At 42.8% G+C, this 21,933-nt stretch overlaps 7 protein-coding genes across 7 annotated transcripts in view; 4 read left to right on the top strand and 3 right to left on the bottom strand.

Moving 5' to 3' along the window:
- Nucleotides 1–427: 427 nt before the first annotated feature.
- On the top strand, nucleotides 428–1,567 carry PHALS_10966 (uncharacterized protein; the record flags this gene model as incomplete). The annotated part of the gene is made up of 2 exons (XM_024726479.1): nucleotides 428–667; nucleotides 734–1,567. The coding sequence occupies 2 exons, from the start codon at nucleotides 428–430 to the stop codon at nucleotides 1,565–1,567; spliced, it is 1,074 nt and encodes a 357-aa protein (XP_024577152.1).
- A 623-nt stretch (nucleotides 1,568–2,190) lies between these two features.
- PHALS_10965 (Trypsin-like cysteine/serine peptidase domain) lies at nucleotides 2,191–4,263 on the bottom strand (the record flags this gene model as incomplete). The annotated part of the gene is made up of 1 exon (XM_024726478.1): nucleotides 2,191–4,263. The coding sequence occupies one exon, from the start codon at nucleotides 4,261–4,263 to the stop codon at nucleotides 2,191–2,193; it is 2,073 nt and encodes a 690-aa protein (XP_024577151.1).
- Nucleotides 4,264–4,735: 472 nt separating this feature from the next.
- Nucleotides 4,736–6,622, bottom strand: PHALS_10964 (uncharacterized protein; the record flags this gene model as incomplete). Its single annotated transcript, XM_024726477.1, has 3 exons — nucleotides 4,736–5,503; nucleotides 5,569–5,817; nucleotides 5,882–6,622. The coding sequence occupies 3 exons, from the start codon at nucleotides 6,620–6,622 to the stop codon at nucleotides 4,736–4,738; spliced, it is 1,758 nt and encodes a 585-aa protein (XP_024577150.1).
- A 4,391-nt stretch (nucleotides 6,623–11,013) lies between these two features.
- On the top strand, nucleotides 11,014–11,342 carry PHALS_10963 (uncharacterized protein; the record flags this gene model as incomplete). The annotated part of the gene is made up of 2 exons (XM_024726476.1): nucleotides 11,014–11,134; nucleotides 11,203–11,342. The coding sequence occupies 2 exons, from the start codon at nucleotides 11,014–11,016 to the stop codon at nucleotides 11,340–11,342; spliced, it is 261 nt and encodes an 86-aa protein (XP_024577149.1).
- A 3,600-nt stretch (nucleotides 11,343–14,942) lies between these two features.
- On the top strand, nucleotides 14,943–16,326 carry PHALS_10962 (glucokinase; the record flags this gene model as incomplete). Its single annotated transcript, XM_024726475.1, has 4 exons — nucleotides 14,943–14,947; nucleotides 15,009–15,266; nucleotides 15,328–15,870; nucleotides 15,936–16,326. The coding sequence occupies 4 exons, from the start codon at nucleotides 14,943–14,945 to the stop codon at nucleotides 16,324–16,326; spliced, it is 1,197 nt and encodes a 398-aa protein (XP_024577148.1).
- Nucleotides 16,327–16,390: 64 nt separating this feature from the next.
- Nucleotides 16,391–20,188, bottom strand: PHALS_10961 (F-box protein containing LRR; the record flags this gene model as incomplete). The annotated part of the gene is made up of 4 exons (XM_024726474.1): nucleotides 16,391–18,724; nucleotides 18,791–19,892; nucleotides 19,944–20,049; nucleotides 20,107–20,188. 4 exons carry the CDS (start codon nucleotides 20,186–20,188, stop codon nucleotides 16,391–16,393), a joined length of 3,624 nt encoding a protein of 1,207 aa, XP_024577147.1.
- A 10-nt stretch (nucleotides 20,189–20,198) lies between these two features.
- Nucleotides 20,199–21,933, top strand: part of PHALS_15472 (uncharacterized protein) — a 1,737-nt gene continuing 2 nt past the window's right edge. The window contains exon 1 of the mRNA XM_036407457.1: nucleotides 20,199–21,933. This exon is cut by the window's right edge and continues 2 nt beyond it. Coding sequence (XP_036263157.1) covers nucleotides 21,292–21,486 — 195 coding nt within the window. The 5' untranslated portion in view covers nucleotides 20,199–21,291 and the 3' untranslated portion in view covers nucleotides 21,487–21,933.

Genomic DNA, 21,933 nt, shown 5'->3' with positions numbered 1-21,933 from the left:
ACACCTATAAATATATTCAGTCTTAAAACTACCTAAATTTGGTTAACGTTCCTCTGACTGTGATCTGCTGTTCACTTAGAGTTTGTATACTCTTGGAAGTCAAGCTTCCTCTGTGCAAGGTGCCGTGTGCCCCGTCACACTCAAGGTATCCTTATCTGTGATACTTGAATTTATCGACTGTAAAGAGTGTAGTTGCATTGGAGTCCTTTTGACCGTTTGGATTATTGAATCAGAGTTTGTTGGGTGTACTGCGAGCAAATTGTGGAAAGCCACTGATGCTGAAACAGAGCCTGGAAAAGAGACGTAGCTTTTGTCGGACCAATTACGAAGTATAATAAGGAGCAAAAGATAGCTTTAACATTGAAAAATTTACATAGCAAGTGCATATGGTGCACACAAGAAATTGCTGTGTGTTCTAGAACGTAAAATGCAAAGCGATAATCATAGGCGCCGCAGACCGTCGTACCTGGTCCGACAAGATGAAATTAAGCGTCTCAAGGTACAGTTGCGAAAGCTTCAACAGGAGATAAATCGGCTTCAGGCTCGTCCACGTAGTGTCAAATCTCAAATTTTAGACGTCACAAGGGCCAACACTTCTCTCCGCGAGATAATATATGGTCAGCAGCTGGCTTTGGCTGGGACTTATTCTACGTTAGCCGGTATGCAGGTCAAGTGATTGTTTAATTTAAACTTGAGTTTATGACGTCAAATCTGATTGCTCGGTGCTATATAGGAGAAGCTGACGGGAAGTCCATTGTGTAGACCTGTCCACCTTCCACGAGAAACATTGAAGCGACGCCAAGTACTTTTAAGTCTCAAGAGCGACATGATCTCAAGAGGCTGTCAGTATGTAGTAGCACGTAGTCAGTATTTGGATCTTATGAAGCCTCAGCTCATGGACCGTCGATACGAAGATGCTCAGGGCAATTTTTGCTGTGAGAGGTTCGAGTTTTTTCACTTTACTGGCGTCCAGTCGATCAAGCAAGTTTTTGAAGCTATCAAATATTTCATGTTTAATATGGAAATTACAATCTCCGAAGCTTTAGGACATACAACAGTACGTGAGGATTATGATACTGTGGATGACGGAGCGTCTATTTGGAATTATCGATTGTTGTCGACTGATAGTCATGGAATTACGTCGGAAGTAAACAAAGTCGTGCTGACTGAGTATTTTGACAAGTTGACGGAAATGGGGGATGAGTCTTGTGCTGTCGTAGTCACAGATAGTGTCGATGTGGATGCATTGTATCCGTATTATCCACACGAAAGGGTGCGAAGAGATATCAGTGCCACAACTGTGTTGACAAAGATGAAGTGCATGCGATCAATGTCGAACGCGAGCGAGCAGCAAATTTGCACAGGAACGAAGGTTTTCTCTCCAGAAAGGAATTCGAAAAATGAAGTCGACGAAGAAATTGTAGTTGTGATGCAGCGTGCTGCGTTTTTGAAATTGCACAAACCTGAGTTTGAGATATCAAAAAGTGCCATGAGATCGCTAAAAGAAGGAATTGCTAGCTGGGGGGAGGTTGAGGTGCAGTCAATACGACGGGCTGTCAATGCTTGATTGCAAGAGCTTAGGAGATTACATGTGATGCATCCATTTATTGTTTCAGGCGCTTTGAGGGTGCGTGAGATTGTGCGTCGTCGCATAGCCTCCATCAGTGTGTGATGTACTTAAATGGAACGGGATTGCTAAAACTTTGTGGTCATTACGTAGATACATTGTCAACACGTCTGCTGGAGATTTCTTAAATAAAATCTGCGATGCAAAGCAACTTCTCCACATCTTGCTGCTCGTCTAATGACTTTCAAAATTTCCGCCCGTTATCAGAATGTAGACTCATGAAATACATCTCCCGTACGTCTTAAAAGGATTATTCAGGAAACATCCACTTAGTAGCTCCGTGTTTCGCTTAAATTATCTTTTAACGTATTCGCAACGAGCAAGATTGCAAAAATTGCTTTTCTTTGACATCATGATCGATTGATGTAAAGCAATTTTGCCAACGCACGATTCTTGTTGGTCTGATGCAAAGATCTGACAATCAAAGCCGTTTGACGATTGCTGTTACAGCTTTCAGCAATTTAATCTATTTAGGCAATTTTCGCCTCGCACCAGCATTTTTATTTCGCCAAAGTATGCTAACTAGAAAATGTGTTCTCCTTGACCGGCGTTTTGACATGTCATTAGTCTTCAACATCAAAACAAATCTCTTTAGCTGATTTTTGACACTCCTTAGGATTGATTGTGACCGTCGGTGGTATACTTGTAAACTTAAAAGGATTGTCACCAACAGTGCTAGATATCTGAAGGCGATAGGAACCATACGAACTCCGAGAACGACAGGAGTAAATTTCGAGACTATCATTAAATATTTGTTTTCTCGCAAAGACATCTTCAGGGTTTGATCCGGTTGCTGCAATTACGAGCGCATACGAACCCATTTTGAGGTATATCTGCTTGTGTGGATCACGAAAGCTGACTGACCCTCCTTCAATGTGTTCATTGAGGTTACAGTCGTCAAGGAAGAATATGGGTACGGAGCTATTTTCGAAGAACAGATAAAGAACCGAATCCAAGTATGTCGCACGACAGTCGTGATTCAGGTCAATGAATGTTCCATTGTCAGCGATCTCGACGGAAATTACGGCAAACGAAATGTCTGCGTCTTTCAATAGTGTAAAATTGACCATATCAATCGTTGCAGACCCCGATGCTATGGTGATGGCACCGTCGAGGGTCAAACGTATGCTTTTTGGCTGCACGAACTCAGGAATCGATGGTGTATACTCTGCAAATCGTGCGGCGTTAGCTCCATAAGTCGATTCATCGTCGATCATATCGAAGTCTGCTACATCCAAACCATTCAAATATAAATCAGTGACAATAGCTGTGGCTGGAATGCCAGAATTGGCACACAATTTTCCACAATGGTGAAGTGCCACCACTCCGTGATCCGATAGGGAAATCACAGGTGATCCAGATGATCCCGTCTGGGTATCACCACTGTACGAATATCCTTCAATGCCACATGCACTAGCGTTTAAGCTAAGTAAAGCCACTTTATTTGCATAATCATCTTCAATGGCAATACGTTTGTTTCTACCCTTAGGATACTGAGGAATGTATAGAAGTTCCCCTACGACTCCAGCTCGCGTCTTAAGTCGCAGATAACCATATTTCTGTGCCCATTTAGCTCCATCTATTGGAATCTTGAGCAGTGCATAATCTAAATTTACACTCGTAAGAACAAGTTCTGTTGACAAAGCAATAACGTCACCTGGACATTCGCCAAAGTCATCCCTACAAAACGGATCCTCCACCATAAACTCAACACTGGTGCTGCTGGCTTCAATTATCGTCGACACACAATGATTATTTGTCAAAATGTGGCCCATATTCCCAAGCATCCAGCCCGTACAATATGCCCACTCATTTAATCCTTTTGAGATCTTTAAACGAGCCACTGACCGAGAAGCCAAATATGCAGTTCGAGTCGTGTTGTCAGCGTAACAACATATCGCGTTGACCGTATTATCTGTGGCGCAGATTGACGCGCCCGTCGCGATAATCGGATCATTGTTTTCGTCCAAAACATAGTCGTATAAATCCAATGCAAATCCAAAACACTTCGAATCCCGTTTGAACGTGTCGACAAAAGACTTGTTTATTTCTTTTGAGTGTAAGCTATTATTTTCGCGGTAAAACTCAATTCGCAGCTCTTTTGTGAACATTGGTGGGGAGGTCACGTGATCGTAATTCGGTCCACTGGGATAGATTAAAGAAAGATTGAGCACATGGTCTTCGATATCATAACCTTCAATACCACGAAGCACAACGGAGACAGCACTCGGCAACCAGAGTTTAGTAAAGTGAAGCTCCACCAAAGCATACTCACTGCCTTTGAACAAAGTGAAAGACCGAAATGGCAAAGAACTTCCTGATTCTGCACTGTTATAAGCAGTTTGAAAATCTGGACAGCCCATTCCAATAGACACAAAAGCTGTTTCGGAAAAATTCGAGTCCTTGTTCAGATCTAAAATATCATGTGTCGTATTGTGAGAAATGAATGTATTACGTAGGCTTTTAGAGCTGAGTGGGTATGTGTAATATGCCATTATCATGATGACCACAACGAATCCTAGAGCGTGAATTCGATATCGTTGCTGATAATGATCACGTGAAGTCTCGACATCTAGTTGGTGATGAGTTAATAAATTGGAAAAGAATTGATTCGAAGTGCTCATTATGGCGTCCATCCAAAGAGTGAGCTATTTTTGAAAAAAGCAACAATAGTTTTGCCTTCGTACAAGACAAGACTTAGCTGCATGAGTGAACCGATAGCGAGACTTTGTATATGGTTGAGAGTTGAATAAATATCAGTTCTTGCTGTAGTTTTACTCGGTGACGAAGGGTTACAAGTGCTTGTTGAAGTCTCTCAATTCCACAATCTTGCGAATGATCCCCTGATGGTGCTAAAGTGCCTGAATTTACATGGTGTTTCTATCCATCTACAAAACCGACGACAATTTTGGAGATGTTAAGCACTACGCTTTAACTGATGCATTGCGTCTATCATATCATAAAATCTAAATAGATCACACCATTCAATCTCAAAACACACATTTTCTTTTTGTTTATACTCAGCTGAAACATGAAGCACGGTATTATACCGCGTTATTGGCACCACCACAAACACTTGGATGTTGGCTGACTTCTGTCATTCGTCTATCAGCAGCTCTTGTCTGGATAACAAACCTCCTCGTCTTGCTGAAGACGATTGAGATTTAGCGACTTCATTGCATCATAATGCCTGGGCATATTTGCGAAAAAGCGCTTCTGCTGCTTTTCCGACACATTGTGTGGGTACATGTGGTACTTGGCCATCAAATATCGCTTCATCACGACAAATTTCATGCCATTACTATCAGTGTGGCTAGATAGCACCACACCACTTGAAATATCCTTACGGATGCGATTCGACGCATCATATGGGTGCAGATCGTCTTGATCAATGTAATCAGTCGATAACACCGCCGAGTTGTCACCAAATCTGCAGTAAAAGATAGAGTTTGACTCCATATCCGGCATCCTTTCAGCACCGTCGTCATCCCATTTCATACTCGACACAATGCGCTGATGCATGAGGTTGCATTTGATCGTGTCAAATGACTCTCGAATCGTAGTGCTTCCCATTGCATTATTTAGTGCTTCGTCTATCCCTGCAACTTGTTCGTAAAGAGCACGTCCAACTTGAAAGACGCTAACGCCATCGTATCTGGCGATAGAAAAGTTTACACAATAATACTTGCCGAATTTCTCAAAAATGTCTGAGTACTGGTAAGGTTTGTTATAGTCAAGCCCAGCTGCTTTCTGCTCGATAAATCTATATGACATATCAAGCTTCTCCTCCCGCAAAGACAACAGCTTCTTCCTTCGTTCATCAAAATCTTTGCTCAATCGAATGTATGACTCCATAGGTGTCATAAGAGCCATCCGCTAGATCGCACAAGAGCACACGTATAAGTGTCGCGCACACTACTGAGCATCTTCAAATCACGTACCACTTCGTTAACGGGGGCGAGTGCAAGCATTGCTTTTAGATTGTCCTGATAGACCTTTTGCTGCATCACGAGCTCATTTAAAAGCTGTTTGTCCTTTTGACTCTTTGCCAGCAAATTTGATTCAGTTCCTCGTGATCGACGCTGCTTGATACTTTGTCTTCGTAGTTGACTCGATTTAGCTCTAGACTGTAAAAAATCTAACTGAGCATCCAAATATGTTGCTTCCTTTTCCAACAAGTTCATCTCATCCTATAAGACATGTCATTAAATTTATAATCTGAAATATACAATAAGCAACTTCATAGCAACGTACTGTCATATCCTCATCTTCCATATCGTCGACCTCCTCGTTACTCTCGCCCGACGAAGAAATGCCAGACATCGTTACATTGTCGTCATTTTTATTTACATAAGACGACTCGGATACAATTGTATTCATATGAGGAGGTCTAGGAGGGGACATGGGAGGTAATGTATTGCCTATCGACGGCTCAGGCAACTGAACAGCATCCTCAGCTTTCAGACTTTCCAACTCAAACTCATCTGTATCAGTCTTGCACGGTGACTCATCCGTACACGTACTTGGCGCACTTGGAGATGGAGATGCTAGCAACTCCAAATCTGCGAATGCATTCATATCAAATAAACATTCACTCTGTTCCAATGCGGTTTGATTCTTCTGATTCTCACAGCTTCCCAAATCTGATGTTATCACTTTTTCCATATCACGTAAAAACAACTCGCCATCCAATAGAAAGTCAGCACAGTCGTCCTGAATAGTAGTCCCTACTTCTGGGGACGTCGTGGCCGTAGCCGTTGAGCATCTAGCACCACCCGAGGCACAAGCAGAAGTTGCGCACGATTCACTCAAGACTGTCGCATCAGTTGTAATACTCACTCCTACCGAGCAATTGACCAGTAGCTGTTCGACGTGGGACGAAGCTACTGGAGCCCCACACGCATCAATAAAGTTACAACAAAACGTTTCATCACCGTCCACAAGTTGCATGATGTCACACTCCTGTACAACTTCCTCAGGGAGTGACGCTGCCATTGTGTCGGAGATTGAACGTAGTAAAGTTTGGCTGTACGAGAGAGCGATATAAGTCCACGAAACAGGAAGAAGGCGAAATGATTTGATTGGTTGGAGAAATTGATCTGGATAGGACAGGAATGTAATAATTTTACGGTATCAGTTGGCGAGTTAGAAGTTTCAGCTCTTCTAAGATAGTGTGCACTTAATAGGGGACATGAACAAGGCAACAATATATCTTTAAAGAAGTGATTAAAAGATGAATGTTTTTTGAATAGAAAGAAGCAGTAGTTAAATTTAATACTTGATTAGATATGGAGTATTAATCATTATGAAAGTAAAATCAGCAAAATATACATTTTGCCGAAGAGAAATGATAGCAGCAAAATTGAATTTATAAATGAAATAAGTTGACAAACCTATAAGCGACTGGTTAGCCCCTCAAAAACTGTGTTTTGATTCGTCTAAGTACATGTTTTGCGTGACGTGAAGCTAACAGCCCACGTGAAGCACAGACCTCTTCTTTTTGAGTCACATCATCTTCACCATTATTAAAAGTTTAGTACCCCTGAATTTCACAAGTACGCAAAAGTGTGATATGATGATTTCGGATAAGGCGCACGTACACAATAGGACAGATTACATCCTCATCCACTAGAAAGTAGACCGTACTTGCAGCGAGGCTGCCGTAGCTTTGCACTTGAGGAAGCGTCTTTAAGTCACCGACCTTTCGTTTTTTACAAGAACCAAAAACTAGTGCAGCGGATCGCAATCCGCTGCCTCTAAAAGTACTTAAAATCCTTGACCAAGGCAAACGAACACTTCTGTCCATAATCGAAACTGATCTTTTTATCCTAATTTTAAAACTTTCGATTTTCCTAGTTATACTAATATATATAGTAAAATCTAAATACATGCATAACTACTGGCTACCTAGCCCCGTACCCTATTCTTGTTTGGGTGTGTGGTCACATGATGCACATCTCGTGTGACATACACACCCCTCTTATTAGGGTTCGTGTACCCCGTAACAGTACTGGTGATCTTGCTTCATTTGTTGTGTGAAGGCATTTTGCAAGAGTAAAACATCGACGTTAACCAACCATGCTAAGTGTTCAACTCCACCATTTTGGTCCTACAATAGCTGTTCCAAAGAGCATATGTAGTCGCATCGGGATTCCTCACAGACATATGGCTCAGCAAGCCTCAAAGAAAGTGCGACCGACCGCCTGAAATCAATTAAATCGTCGAAGAGACCGAGGTATTTCGCGTTTAGAACGGTCGCATCGAAGCTTTGAGTCCTGACTCGAACCTACATACTTATGGCAAGCCGTCCATTGCGGAGGTCGCGAAATCTATACGTTGTCTACTCTTTGCATGAGCTACGAATTCTGTACCCACAAGACGTTTTGCGAGTCCAAACTCCTACACTCACGACGACGTCTAGCTTGTTTCCAACAAGCTGGCCTAACTCAGGGGGCCCGACTTGCCCGTCTAAAGTCACAAATACTTATGCCGATCTCACCACACCGTGATATTGATTTCAGATCATTTGAAGTTACTCGCAGCGCTGGGAGGAACCCTTACACGAAACGAATACCCGAACAGCGTTTTATGAGCGCAATCTAACCCCACAAGCCACCACCACTACTCAGGAAAACCGCTTGGTCGTAAGACACTTGCGGCTGGTGAATACATACCTTCATGATGGCTGTACGTTTAGTACTGAATGTTAGCAAGAGCGATTTAGGAGTTTGCATTCGCTTTTCACATATTCGCATCGCCTCATTCGTCTCCCAGCTTTTCAAGACAACCTTAGCGTAGCAGACATCCGACAAAGATATCATCTATTGCTTGATTTGAAAAAAACACTACGCGGACATCGTAATCAAACTCATCATGCTTATATTAGTCTCGCTCGTGTACATGCAAGCTACCGATCAAATCTTGAAATTGCAGCAAGGTCAATCCACCACTTACTTGTGGGTAGAGTTTTGTATGTACAGGGTACTCACAATTTTGAAGGGGGGGGTGTAACGGGATTACGCGTATCCTGGTATGAAAGGGTGGGTCACGCAAGATGGTATGACTGTACAAAGGTGTGGATTACACACGTCGGTGTAATCACACAATGGTGTGGCTACACCGTAACAAGAAGCCACTACGTGGTGGGACTGCAAGTAGATATGCATATTCCTCTTATTTGAAAAAAACTTAGGCTGTAGATATAGGCGGCTCTGCCGCAAATAATGTAGATAAATACGGTCTCAATTTTAACCGGAAGAGTACATTTGCCCTGGGTTAAGGTTTTAGGTACTCTTGGGTGTAAAGGATTGCGTTTCGCTACACTCGTACTGGTTCTAGAATAAAACGTAAGGTCGGTGATCTTAGTAAGCTTCCACTAAGGAACAAGCTACGGCAGCCCCGCTGCACCAAATCCTTTACAATTCCATTGTGAGGTGTTTACCCTTCTTTGCTAGATATCTGACGGCCTCAATTTTGTCGTGTGGTGTATATCGTCGAGCTGATATCTCAAATACTAATTATTCGTTCTTATGAGCCAAGTGCATTTCTTCCCAGAAGAAGAAATCAATTCTCTAGAAGAACAAGAGTGGAAATAGAGACGGAGGCTTGAATGCTAGTACAACAGTTTGGTTGATTTACAGCTAGAACAAATGATCAACAAACTCAAGCATTGATTGATACGTCAAAGAATTCACTCAAGACACCTTTGCAAGCAATTCAAACTCAAGTTGATAACCGAGACACTAAAATAAACTCGAGAACAAAGGCTATGAAGTTGATGAAGTTCCAAACCTATGCGACGTCGGTAACGGTAACAAGTATCAACTGACACAACATCTCATCGGTGTCTTTGTCTATGATAAAGAATTTGCGTACTTGCTGGAGAAGACGTTGATGACCACGAAATAATCGCACGGAAAACACGTCATCTTATCGCACCGGAACGTTCGAGACCTAGAAGACGACGTATGCAGTGACGCAACGGTCAGTCGACTCAAGGCAAGAAGACACTTCTTCTCCGACGCAGCTGAATTGAGTTCGAAGCAGAAGAGAGAAATTTCATGACCAAATGTTCGATTGAGCTACCTACTATGGTACCGATCAAGCAAACAATGCAGCTGCAGGAGGCGTTTACGGACGGTATGTGATATGCAAGGGAGCCGATACACAGGAGTGAAGAACATATGACGAGTGGAGACAACAGACCATTGTCGTATAGAAACGCAAAATGTGAGGATGTTGTTGCAGAAAATAGATAGCAGTGGTTCAACAGATGGTGACTATCGCTTAGGAAAGATATTAGTGGGATTGATTAAATATACCCATGTAGTATGAGACGCATAGTTTTTCAAGTGGAGTCATGACAATGAGACAAAAGGACTAACGGTGATTGCATTGAAGCTTTGAGAGAGTTTGCTATTTAATAGTATATACATTAAATACGCATACCAAACGAGAAACTTCTTCGGAGATTTACATATGTGAATTTTTGGAGATACTGCTGACAGAATTTTTTTACTCCGTCTTAGGTACAGTCCGGGCGAGGTTATATCAGGAACTGCTGAGTGTGCAGCACTACAGGTCCGGGGAATCTTGAACTGCAGCAGATGCCGCGACACTTCCAAGCCAAGCCGATGGCAAAACTACATGTTTATTTTCAACCAAGTACTGCACGTACTGGATCTCGGAGGCAGCAAACAAAATCGACCAATTGTACGCACCAACGACGTGGTCTTTAAAAGTACAATGGGTAAAAGTCAAGGAGCCACCAGCGCCACCAGGTCACCAGCGCGTAGTACATCACATCACGGGTGAGAAACCAAAAGATGACAGGAAACAAGTGAAACTAATCGTATAATACGCAGTTCGTAGATCTCAACCAAACCGGGTGCCTAGTGGAACAATGATAAGCTCAGTTGAGTCGATTACATCCTGGGACTCGACCATCCAACAGTGTCAACTGTGCCTTCGTGTTATCTTCCAGATGGAAAGATGCAGACGATAAATTTCCAAGCATTATAACAATATTCAAAACTGAGTTCACGTAGTCACAATGACCGAAATTATAGCAGTCTGAACCGAAGAATAACGTTAAGAGCAGTTGTCGCGCGGGAGAACATCTCAAACAAACTACAGGACGGCTGCAATGGGTATTCAGCCAAAATTACCAACGTGATCAAACTATAGCCACATTGGGCATGTCCACCGATCAGGAGTTTCCGAAAATGAATCTCGCGACGAAAAAACAGCGTTTGCATGGCACCCCTTACAGAGGAAGAAGTGAGTACAGCAATAGCACCACTCAACCGTCACAAAGCTGCTGAGCCGTACCGCGTAAATATGAAAACACCGATGCAAATTCAGCGCTCGCACTAAAAGATCTCAGTATGTATCTGATTCAAGGCAACCTCTCACGACCCTCCTTCCTACATGCTTTGATTATCCCGCTCAAGAAAAAAGAAGATTTGAAAGACGCAATGGACTCAAACAGTCAAACAGGATGCACAAGTACTAGCAGCCAGGACACGTAACGTTATGGGCAAGCCGATACATAAGTTCCCAACAAGTTTTTGTAGACGGCCGTGAAGTGATGAAAATTGAGATGAAGAATCTGGCAATCTCAGCTTCAGCTGAAGCAGAATCAGGTGTGGCAATGGAAATGAGTCGAGTTTTATTGCTCTTAGACTTCGATAGCGTTTATGACACAGTATCATGAGAGGTTTTGTTCCTAACGCTGTCAGGATTTGAATTTTCGTCGAGTCTCATAGACATGATAAAGAAGCCACATACCAGAAGAACAGCCCGATTCTCCGTCAATAGTGATTCATCCGATCCTCTGGACTTTAAACCAGGGATTAACCAAGATTATCCTTTAGCTCCATTACTCCGAACCCTCGTAGCAGAAGTGCTTACTTAGAAATTCACCAAGGTGACACAATCGAAGACAGAGATACCAGGATTTTCAGCCGACGACACATCTTCCCTGCCATTGTGAACGGCTTACACCTTTTTAACAAGAAGCCACCAGTTTCATAACCTCAGTGAGAGATTTGACGACGTATCCGCTCTACAACTCCAACCAACGTAGAGTAAAGTTATTCTCCTTAAAACAGCTGTAGAAATTGAGTCAAAGCAAGGCAATAATGTTCTACAAGTAGGAAAACCCGCAAGCTGTCAAGTTATATGAGGCCATTTAAAGACATCTATTGAGCTGGAGAATATGAGCAATCCGAAAACGTCTAGAGACTACAGCTCAAATTCCAAACAGCTTTACTATCCGAGTCCTCCTTTTCAACGTTAGCATGATGCTGTCTGTGTAATTCAGTGCAGCAGTCTTCAAGACACCTCACCTGGCCAAGACGCAGCTTTGGAATCTTCGGAAGCAACTTTTGCGAATCATTCGACGTTATTGAAGACTTTTGAACATAAAATGGCTTGAGTTTGCTCTTCACGCCCAAATCAGCAAATGTAGTTGGTCATGTATCGAAATCGATGCCTGCAAGACACAGAAATGAATGCACGCGATCCGAAGATCTATCTTTCGACAAGGCAAGTACTCAGCAGCTTGGCGGGCCTGGGCTTTCAAAGAGTCTTGTCAATCATGGGTACAAGAAATTGCCAGCGTTTATAGGTGCACAGTCGTATCAAAGCGCGCAGTCGACGAATAAGGACACCAGGTAATGACTTATAAAGTCTACACGGCAGCTAAACAGTGCCAGCAGAGCTCACAGACGACAGCAAGCAATGGTCGCAACAACAATCACAAGATCTTGTGGCATCGTCAGAACGCAGTGCTAACGTGGATGAATGAACATCAACATTAAAACATAATTATTTTATGAGCCCCAGTCAGATCTCACGCCACTGGAGAAACATAATGGCTGTCATACTACCAGAGCGACAGTTCGAGGCTGTTGGACCAAACGGGATCAATGCCGACGAGCAGAGAGTGCAGCAGCATTTCACCATGCACGGTGGAACCGCTGAATATCAATAGAAGTTGGATGAGGGCATGAACGATGATAATACCTGCCAAATGGTATAAAAGTCATCAACAGTCAAAGCTTTAGCATTGGAGCATCGGGAAATGACGAAGTATTCAGCACTTAACCATCAACAAACACTACAAATAGGGACTACAGTAGCTATAATGCATCCACCGTCTTTAAAGCACGGATATAAGCTGGAAGCAGTAGAGCGTGCGGTAGTCCGAAGACAAGAAAGGGCAGATGGACTACAGCAAGCTCCAATCAAGCCGATTTTGCAGCTGCTTGGGATCTATTGGCAGTTGCACGAATTGGAAATGCTCGTTTGGGACTCACGAAAGATAGAAAGGCGCTACAGCAAAAACGTCGGGAAGGAAGTATCGTATATATAGCTCTTACAAGGTCTCATGCATTTCTGTGGGCATGGCCGCGGTCAATGACTAACAAACATAATTTGAAGACAAGCAAGAAACTTGAAGTTAAGACGTTTTGAAGTGAAGAGGAGTCACTACCAAAACAATGGACACGCTGCAACACGCGGAAAAGCGAGGTATTGTGTGCCGTAGCTCTTTGCTTGAAGGAAGCAAAGCTAAGGTCATCGACCTTACGTTCTTTACAAGAACCAGTTCGAGTGCAGCGGTTCGCAATCCGCTGCCTCCAGGAGTACTTACTAAAAACCTTAGCCAAGGTAATTGAGCTCTTTTGTTTAAAATTGAAACTGTATTCGATTTCTTTAGTTGCGACAGAGCCGCCAATATCTAAAACCTAAGGTTTTCCTGATTGATATAGTATAACCTAATCAATAAAGTATAGCCTAATTACTTCTGCCACGTGGCTTTTTGTAAGGGACTGTGTGATTACACCAACTCGTGGAATCCACACCATGTACGGTCAGACCATCTTGAGCAACCTGCCGTTTCATACGAGGGTACGTGTAACTTCGTTACATATTGGCAACTGGCGGCTCTGGATCAATGTCACAACAAATTATGGGCTCATTGTAACGAATTAACAGAAAACCAAGCCTGGGCCTGTTATCCAGTAGCACTCAAGGAGTCAAACCAACATCATCCGGCACGTCTGGTCGATGACATTTACCAGAAGCTCGAATGATGGCGCGATACCAAGGGGATATTGGAGCTCATCCATCTGTTCAGGCTTGCTGGAAGTGGCTTATCTGTCACTTGATAGAAGAAATCTGAAAACTGGAGACTGAACAATCTCTAAAAAAATGCGCACGTCAACGAGCTCCAGAACAGTCCAAAGCGATCATAGCAGAACTACGCATGAGCCACCCGGATAAGGAAGATCAGAACGAAATAGCATGGACAGGGATGTGAAAAGTATCATGCAACGCACGCTCTGGATACAGTGCAAACGAGTCGTTTTTAAGCATAGAGGACTAACAATTGAAGGAAGACTACACAGGACCAAGGCAAAAAACAAGCAGTCGCCACACACGATAGGGGGCACTCGGAGCGAATTATAAACGGGACGTCTCTTCTACTCTGCTTATAAGCGTTAAAGAACATCCCCCAAGAGATGTCCCCACACACGACAAGCTTCGTCCGACCCTGGTATCCAACATTGACAACCAGGTTCAGGATTTAAGAGACGACTAGTCGTCGTTAATGACCAAACTACCTCTCTCTATCTTTTTTATAATATAACCTTTGTGTATGATTCCATATTCCGGTACTTATTCACAATACACTTGTGTCATTGATAAATATTCTCAATGACACAAGTGTATTGTGAATTTCGTAAATTTGTACCGTCTTGTTTTGTTCTACAATTGTACTATATGTGTACACGAAGATACAGTACTGCGCTTTTAGTCCCATTTATATAAGTCAAGGTAGTTAATCCTTTAAAAGTATGGTGTCATCAGGCTTGCCTTCTGCATTACAAACTTTCAGCTCCGTGTTACAGATCTTGCAGCTCCCGTACTCTATCTCAGCAGAAGGTGCATGTATGTGGTACTTATTGTATAAATATAATTCTTCTAGCCTGATCAGCACTTTGTTACCGTCGACAAGGAATGGGCAATTACAGCATGACGATCATCAGTAACATTTTATTTGGATCTTATGGATACTGCCGATCCGGCTTGCTTAGATAGTTCAATATCCGGCTACTTTAGATTTCAAATCATGTTGCTTTACTTATGTTGCTAGGAGCACCCACTACGACAATCTGGTCTTCCCGTCGCAATTAACGTTGCTTAAAATATTACCGCAACTTGAACTGGAGTAGGTTGTCTCCAAAGGTTCCCATTATCGAAAGTCTTCCCCCAGCGTCAGCTTCCTGACCATCTTAAAACTTTGTTCATGTCGTACGTTCATCTTGCTCTGACATCAAACTCACCGCTCCCTCAAACTTTTATCTTAATGCAGTGGTGATCTTGTGATTTCGGGAGACTGCGGTGGCACCAACACGCGGCTTTCACTGTGGCTCATCCCCCAGGGCTCCGTAGCCTTTAAGGGCTCGGTCGCTCCAGGGGAGATCACATTCGCCAAGAAATATCACAATGAAAATTATTCCAGTTTCAACGAAGTGTGTCATCTCTTTATGAAGGAGGCAAAGTTGCAGGAACGCCTGCCTGTGGCCTGTGTACTGGCGTGTGCCGGTCCGATCCTAAACAATACCGTCGAGTACGTCTTCTGTTCTTGAAATCTGACTGTCTAAATTGAGCTTATTCAATTTCTATCACAGATTTACAAACATTAAAGATGGGTGGAAAATTGATGGAGCGAGTCTTGAAAAAGAACTGGGTATCGCTACTGTAAAGCTCATAAATGATTTTGCTGCCATGGGTTATGGTCTCCTGACTCTTAAACCTCACGAGTACATTGTACTCAACGATGCGAAAAAGGAGGAAGGGATGCCAATTGCCACAATTGGAGCAGGCACCGGACTGGGAGAGTGTTACCTTACAGCTGGAAGTGATGGTCACTATTCGTGTTTTGCTTGTGAAGGTGGCCACACGGATTTTGCTCCGGCCGACGAAATTGAAATTGAGCTGTATAATTCCATCAAAAAGGACTTGGGCTGCGACCGCCGCTTTTCGGTTGAACGTATTGTCAGTGGTCCGGGATTGGCCACCATCTATAAATTCTTGGCCAACAAGTATCCGGACAAAGTCGACACTAATGTACACGAGGAGTTTCTTCAGGCCGGATCCTTACAAGGTAAAATTGTGGGTGATAATGCGAAGTCGAACGAATTGTGCAATCAAGCCATGGAGATTCTTGTCGAGTATGTACCGTACAAATTTAATGTTATTTTTTTTATCGTATTAAATTCTTTGTGCGCTTTGACAGTGCGTACGGTCGTGAAGCAGGATGTGCCATGCTTAAGTATCTTCCACGAGGTGGATTTTACATCACGGGTGGCCTTGCACCCAAAAATCTGGATTATTTCACCAAAAAGGATATTTTTCTCAAAGCGTGTTTTAACAAGGGACGTATTAGTCCAGCGATAAAAGCCATTCCAATTTATCTCGTATTAACGGAAGATTTAGGCGAACGTGGCGCGCACTTCTATGCGTACCAGTTGCTCGAGTCGTACAACAAAAGTATGTTTGGCCACACTGTTGCACTAGAGAAGGCACAGGCAAAGTATGCTACTCCAGAGCATTTGGCGATCTACGCGGCCACAGCCTCTATTGGGGTTGCGGCGGGTATGGTCATTGGCAATATATTGCGAAAGTGAGTGAATGTCGTAGTAAAGATCTTTGCCAAGGTTACGTGACGAAATAAGATCTGGAAATAAAGTGTCAGTTGTTATGCTGATTATTGGGTCTTTCCAGTACGAGATTGTGCTCTTTTAATAGGTCAAACACCTCGGAGCTTTCTAGCATCCGATTCTTCTCGACAGCGTTTCGCATGGCGCGTTTAAATTGTATAATCGAGTTTCGCAATTCGGCTAACTCAATTTGCAAACACATTTGTACCTTCTGTTGCTGTTCAAGCTCACGACTTGTTGCGTACACGGTTTCTGTAACACCATAAAGCTGGTGTCGCGCTGCAAAATGAGATTCCATGACCTCGTTTTCCATTTTCCATACTGCAGCACATTCGCGTTTTAACTTGCGAACTGCTCTTTCCTTGTCTAGTCGATGTGATACCCACTTGTCTTTGAGCTGTGTTAGAAGTACCTTGTCTGACTGTAATTTTGCACGACGATAGAGATCAATCATTGGGTTGCGATGAGCTTCAAGCCTGCCGAAAAAAGAACGATCATATTGCTCTTTTGTCTTGAGTGCTGCCACAGCTGTACTTATTGCGTATAGTTTTGCAGCGTGGCGAGTGCGATAAGTACGCTGAAGACTCAAAGCTGCACGGAGTCTGGCATTGTAAATCTCATAATAACGCTTGCGTCCAAGGTAACCCCGATACACCCGCTGAAGCTTTTGAGCCGCCTGAATTTGTTGCTGTTGATGGTGTAGAGTCTGAAACTGCTTTCGGCCTACCAATCCACGAAACACACGCTGAATGTCCTCACTAGCATGACTTTTCGCTTCTAGTGTGCGACTCTGTTTTATACATTTGACACTTTTTTTAAAGTACTGTTGTATACACTTAACCGCTCGATTGTGTCGACATGTGATAATTTTAAGCCTCTTTTGGCGATTAAAAATGCTCTGTAACCAATACTGTATCCGTAACGTTGCTCCGGTAACAATGAATTGTTGTTGAATGAACTTTTGCCTCGCGTTTCGAGTTTTAGTTACCAAATCAACATAGCGAATTTTACGAAAGACCACAGCTCGTTTTCGCCCAAGCATTCCACGGTAAATACGTTGAATTTCCACACTTGCATCATTGTGATATTTGTGTACGGCCTGACGAATAATATGCTTAAAACGCCGCACAATTCGAGCATAATGAATCGATTGCTGTGTGTGAATTATAATTCGCCGTTGATGCATGTACAGAGTTTGTGCACAGTGGCGTCTCCATTGCGACTGTAGCGCAATTGCCGCTGCTGTAGCCATTGTCCGGTACAAAGTGACACGTTTACGAGTAATATAACCACGATATATTCGTTGAATAGTGAGACTTGCACTATTGAATTTAATACGTAAAGTTGATACATACCGCATCGCCAACTTTCGACGCCACACACTTTGAATTTTTCGGGCTGCTTCACGGTGTTTATTTAAGTATTTGGTGAAATGTTTTCGTTGCTTGTATATTCGCCACTGGTCTTGAACATTGCGAATTTTTCTAACAAGCCATCGAGATCGTTCACGAAACTCACTATGATTACAGCATCGAAGATACCATTGCTCAATTTTCCTTGCAAATTTTATCTTGCGCTCTTGGATCAGTTCCTGATGTCGTTGACGAGCGAGATATCCACGATACACACGTTGAATTTCACGAGCATTGAAGTTAAATTTTGTCATATTCGCGACAAAATGTACACGGTAAAATTGCTGAATTCGACGAATTGCAATATTTGCAATAAAACGCCAGATTCGGACGTCTCGACGTACACAATTACCACGCACGTGAGCTTGCACGCAGACGATCTTATCGATGCTTTCTCTGAGCGTCAACAAGTACAGGAATCGACGCCAGGCGAGAAAATTCCGAGCGCACTTTTGAACCTTTCGAGCAGCTCTAGTTTCGCGAAGTAGTCGACGACGAGCAAGAAATCGGATCGTAAAATTTCGGTTGTTCCATCTACGGAAATTCGCTTGCAGGACGATAGCAGCTGTATACTGCGTGTGTAGTAACTGAAGTAGCGCAATGTGCGCCTTTGGTAGTGGTTCCAGTGTCAATGTTGATAAACCGACAATAAATGGCTGAGTGAACGGCAGTAAGTTGGCATTGCAGTGGTTGATTACATGCTGAGAGAGGCGATCACAGCCTTTAATACACAATTTCTGGATTTGCTGACAGTTCGTGCACAGCACGAGAAGACCTTCATCTGTCACGCGAGTGTTTCCAGTTAGATCGAGAAATTCTAGCGGAATGTTTGTGAGTGCAAGAGCAATAAGTGTCCTGTCAGTTATACCCCGTGAGTTAGCTAGAAGGAGAGTTTGGAGCCGAAAACAACATCTAGCAAGTGCTTCTGTTGCAACATCCGTGATCTGCGCACACTACAATGCTCCAATTATCAAATATTAAGATCATATTAACTCATGATTCTGGAGTAAGTATCTTACCTTGGACAGATCAATGCTCTCTAGCTGATGACAAGCTTTTGCCAATACACTTACTCCTATATCACAAACATTCGTTGCACTTAGATCGATTCGCTTTAACAATTGTAGCGAATTTGAACTCATTGCTTCTGACAATTTAAAGTTCATAAAACAAGTTGGGGATTCAAAGTCTAGTGGCTTTGAAGCGCATAGCACCTCCAAATTTCGGCATAATTTTCCTAATAATTTAAATGACCTTGATGTGACACTTCGGCCTGACATAGACAATTTTCGAAGTAATGGACAACCCTTGGCAATATCAGAAATTCCTCTATCCGATACTTTCTTCAGCCCCTTAATGTTGAGTTTCACCAGATTCCCACAATATTTCCCCACATACACCATCGCTTCATCCCCTATGATAAAACACTGTTTCAGATTCAGCATGGCTATACTCATCTGTGGTATATCATCATCATCTGAGAACCCCTTTTTTTCTTCAAGTAAGAAGAGATTTTGAATGCCCATATCAGTTAAAAGAGGACACTCAGACAAGTTGAGTTCGGCAAATATTGGCGACGAGATCAATGGTGCCATAAGGGTCAAAGCAAAATCCGAGATCAGTTTGCAGCGCCCAACATCAAGTCGTTGCAATGATTTACACCCTTTGACAATCCAATTAATGGCTGTCTCGTCGATATCGAGTCCTTTTAAGCTAAGCGACTTTAACAAACAAAGACTGGAGCTAGTTTCAAATTCAAGGAAAGCCATATTTCGAAGACCCAGACAATCGTCGACGGCCAGGTGAAACATGGCAATACTATCCACAACAGAATTGGCAAGGTGAGAAATGCCTGCCGAAGTGACATTTTTGCACTGTCGAATATCGAGAAACCGGAGAGGATAGGATGACGTTCGCTTTGTGTTCGCAAGACATGTCAAAACAGAATCTGTAACACCTGGACATCTGCGAGCAGATATTGTTTGCAGACGCTTGCAGTTTTTCCAAACTTTACAAAGTCCAGCACTGGAAAAGCGACGACAGTCGTTTAAAAGTAGGTCGTGTAAAAATCGCAAATGGCATCCGATTGTGTTTAAACAGTCGTCTGTCAATAGATGGCAGCTGATGCAAAATTGTTAGTACTATCTATTGATACAGCACTTGGTGATTTACCTGGAGATATCTAAACTTGTTAAAGCTTTTATTCTATAAAGATGAGAAATACCTATGTCTGTGATAGAAGTCCCAGCCAGTACAAACTTGGAAGCAGAAGTGGAACCTATCGCAAACTTAGATATCATTCTTGATTTTCTTACGGAACGTTCTTTTCTTTTACCTTCAGCAGCGTGGGATGCGATGGCTCGCACCCATTCATTTGAGGCAATTTTAAAGTTTCGTAAGTCAACCGTATCTTTCATTGTGATACCTCTGGTATCCTGTTACTTTCCATTCTGCCCGTAAGCGCTTACTTTTTGCCAGAAGCATATATTTATACCTGACAATACAACTCCGTTGGAGGGGCTTTAAAACTCTTTACATTGCCTTGACAACATAGCGCACCTCGTTGAATCTAATGATTAAAAAAGTATGGAATATATCCATACACGAATTAGATAGCAATCTTTATTCGCAACGTAAGGCGTGTTACGTTGACGCACACGCTCCATTAAATTCTCAGATATTTGATAAACCATGTAGCGATCTTTTCTGTGCTGAAGAAATTTGAGTCTTGCTTGTAAAACCTCTTCGTCGCATTGGAAGGCGTCCATGAACCAGCTACTATAGTAGTGTACAGCGTAAGTTTGCGACCCTTCGGGAAGAGCAATTCGATCCAAAATATAAAACTTGGTCAAAGTTTCACTAACGACATTTCTAGCTATAAAATTGTATCAACAAAAGAGCAATGGTTCTTGATTGGTGAGCAAGGACGTCATTGCAAGAGTTGACGACTCTGCAGACCAAGTGGGCGACACACATATACCACAAGATCAAACACACGATATGAGGCTGGTTTATAGCATAATACTGTTGCAAACTGATCTTTGTTTTATGCCGCAATCTTTGTTCAACATTACTCGATTGTAAAACCAAGGCGATGCCCGTATAATAATGCTTACTAAATTCTTATTCAGTAATGATCTGGCTCCTGCAGTAGAAAGATATTAGATGGTATAATACAAACATATAAAGAATGTGTTTGGATTTGCGGTGTTCTGGCGTCAGAATTTAGTGTGGGCTTGTTGTCCACCCCAGTGATTGCTACTGCTCCGTTCGGACAAACAGGCTGGCAAATGTTACCACTCATTTCCTGAGTACTTATCGCTTGTACGTAAGACAGACCTTTACCAAGATGTATCAAATGGTAGCTTGCATGCTGCCGTTGACAGCTCCAGGCTTGGTGGCTTCCAAGCGGCGATAATGAGACAGGCTGTCTTCAGGTATAATTAGCTAATGCAGCCAGACTCGGCTGCTGTTCCGTCTTCATCTTAAAGTGAGTACGTCTTTGTTGGACCACCATGTGATGCAGATAGAGCTCACAATCTTGAATGCGTATCCGTTTATTAATGAATCAAGCCTTAAGTTTTTGTACCTGGGATGTGTGACCGAATTTGATCTAGATGCCCAAATCACTAGTACATACATCATATTCTCTTTGTATCACAAGAAATCCATTCATGAAACAAATCGGTTCTCAACGGCGGCACATTCGCCATGATTCCCATTCATAAAGCCACCTGTTGATCAAGAAAATCCACTGTCCGTCTTTAAATGTCAAACATGTCGACAAGGAGCCGGAGGTTGCCCATTTTTCGTTCGTCGTCGATCATAGTTCGCATCAGCTTTCATTGTCGTCTGTCTGTCAGGCTCATTGAATAATACTCACTTTAGAACTTCCAACACTCAGTTCGACCAACGAGACAGTAGCAACACAAGGTACGACCTTCTACCTTATAAAATTAAACACACTATGCCGTACGAAAGCTTTGTGCCCCAGCATCAGGTAATGATCACTGAGGTTGTGCATGACGCAAGTACCTACGCGTGGATGTACGTACTACACGTACAACGCGGCAACACGAGCACCTACTCATCGCCGCGAGGTCTTATAGAGGAAGGTTTCAGTCATGAGTATGTCATTCGTCGGCGCTTTAGCGAATTCAAG

Source organism: Plasmopara halstedii (genome assembly GCF_900000015.1).
Source record: "Plasmopara halstedii genome assembly, contig: Scaffold_525, whole genome shotgun sequence".
Classification (NCBI taxonomy): Eukaryota; Oomycota; class Peronosporomycetes; order Peronosporales; family Peronosporaceae; genus Plasmopara; species Plasmopara halstedii.
Note: the sequence above shows the minus strand (reverse complement) of the source record. Positions and strands in the feature narration are given on the sequence as shown.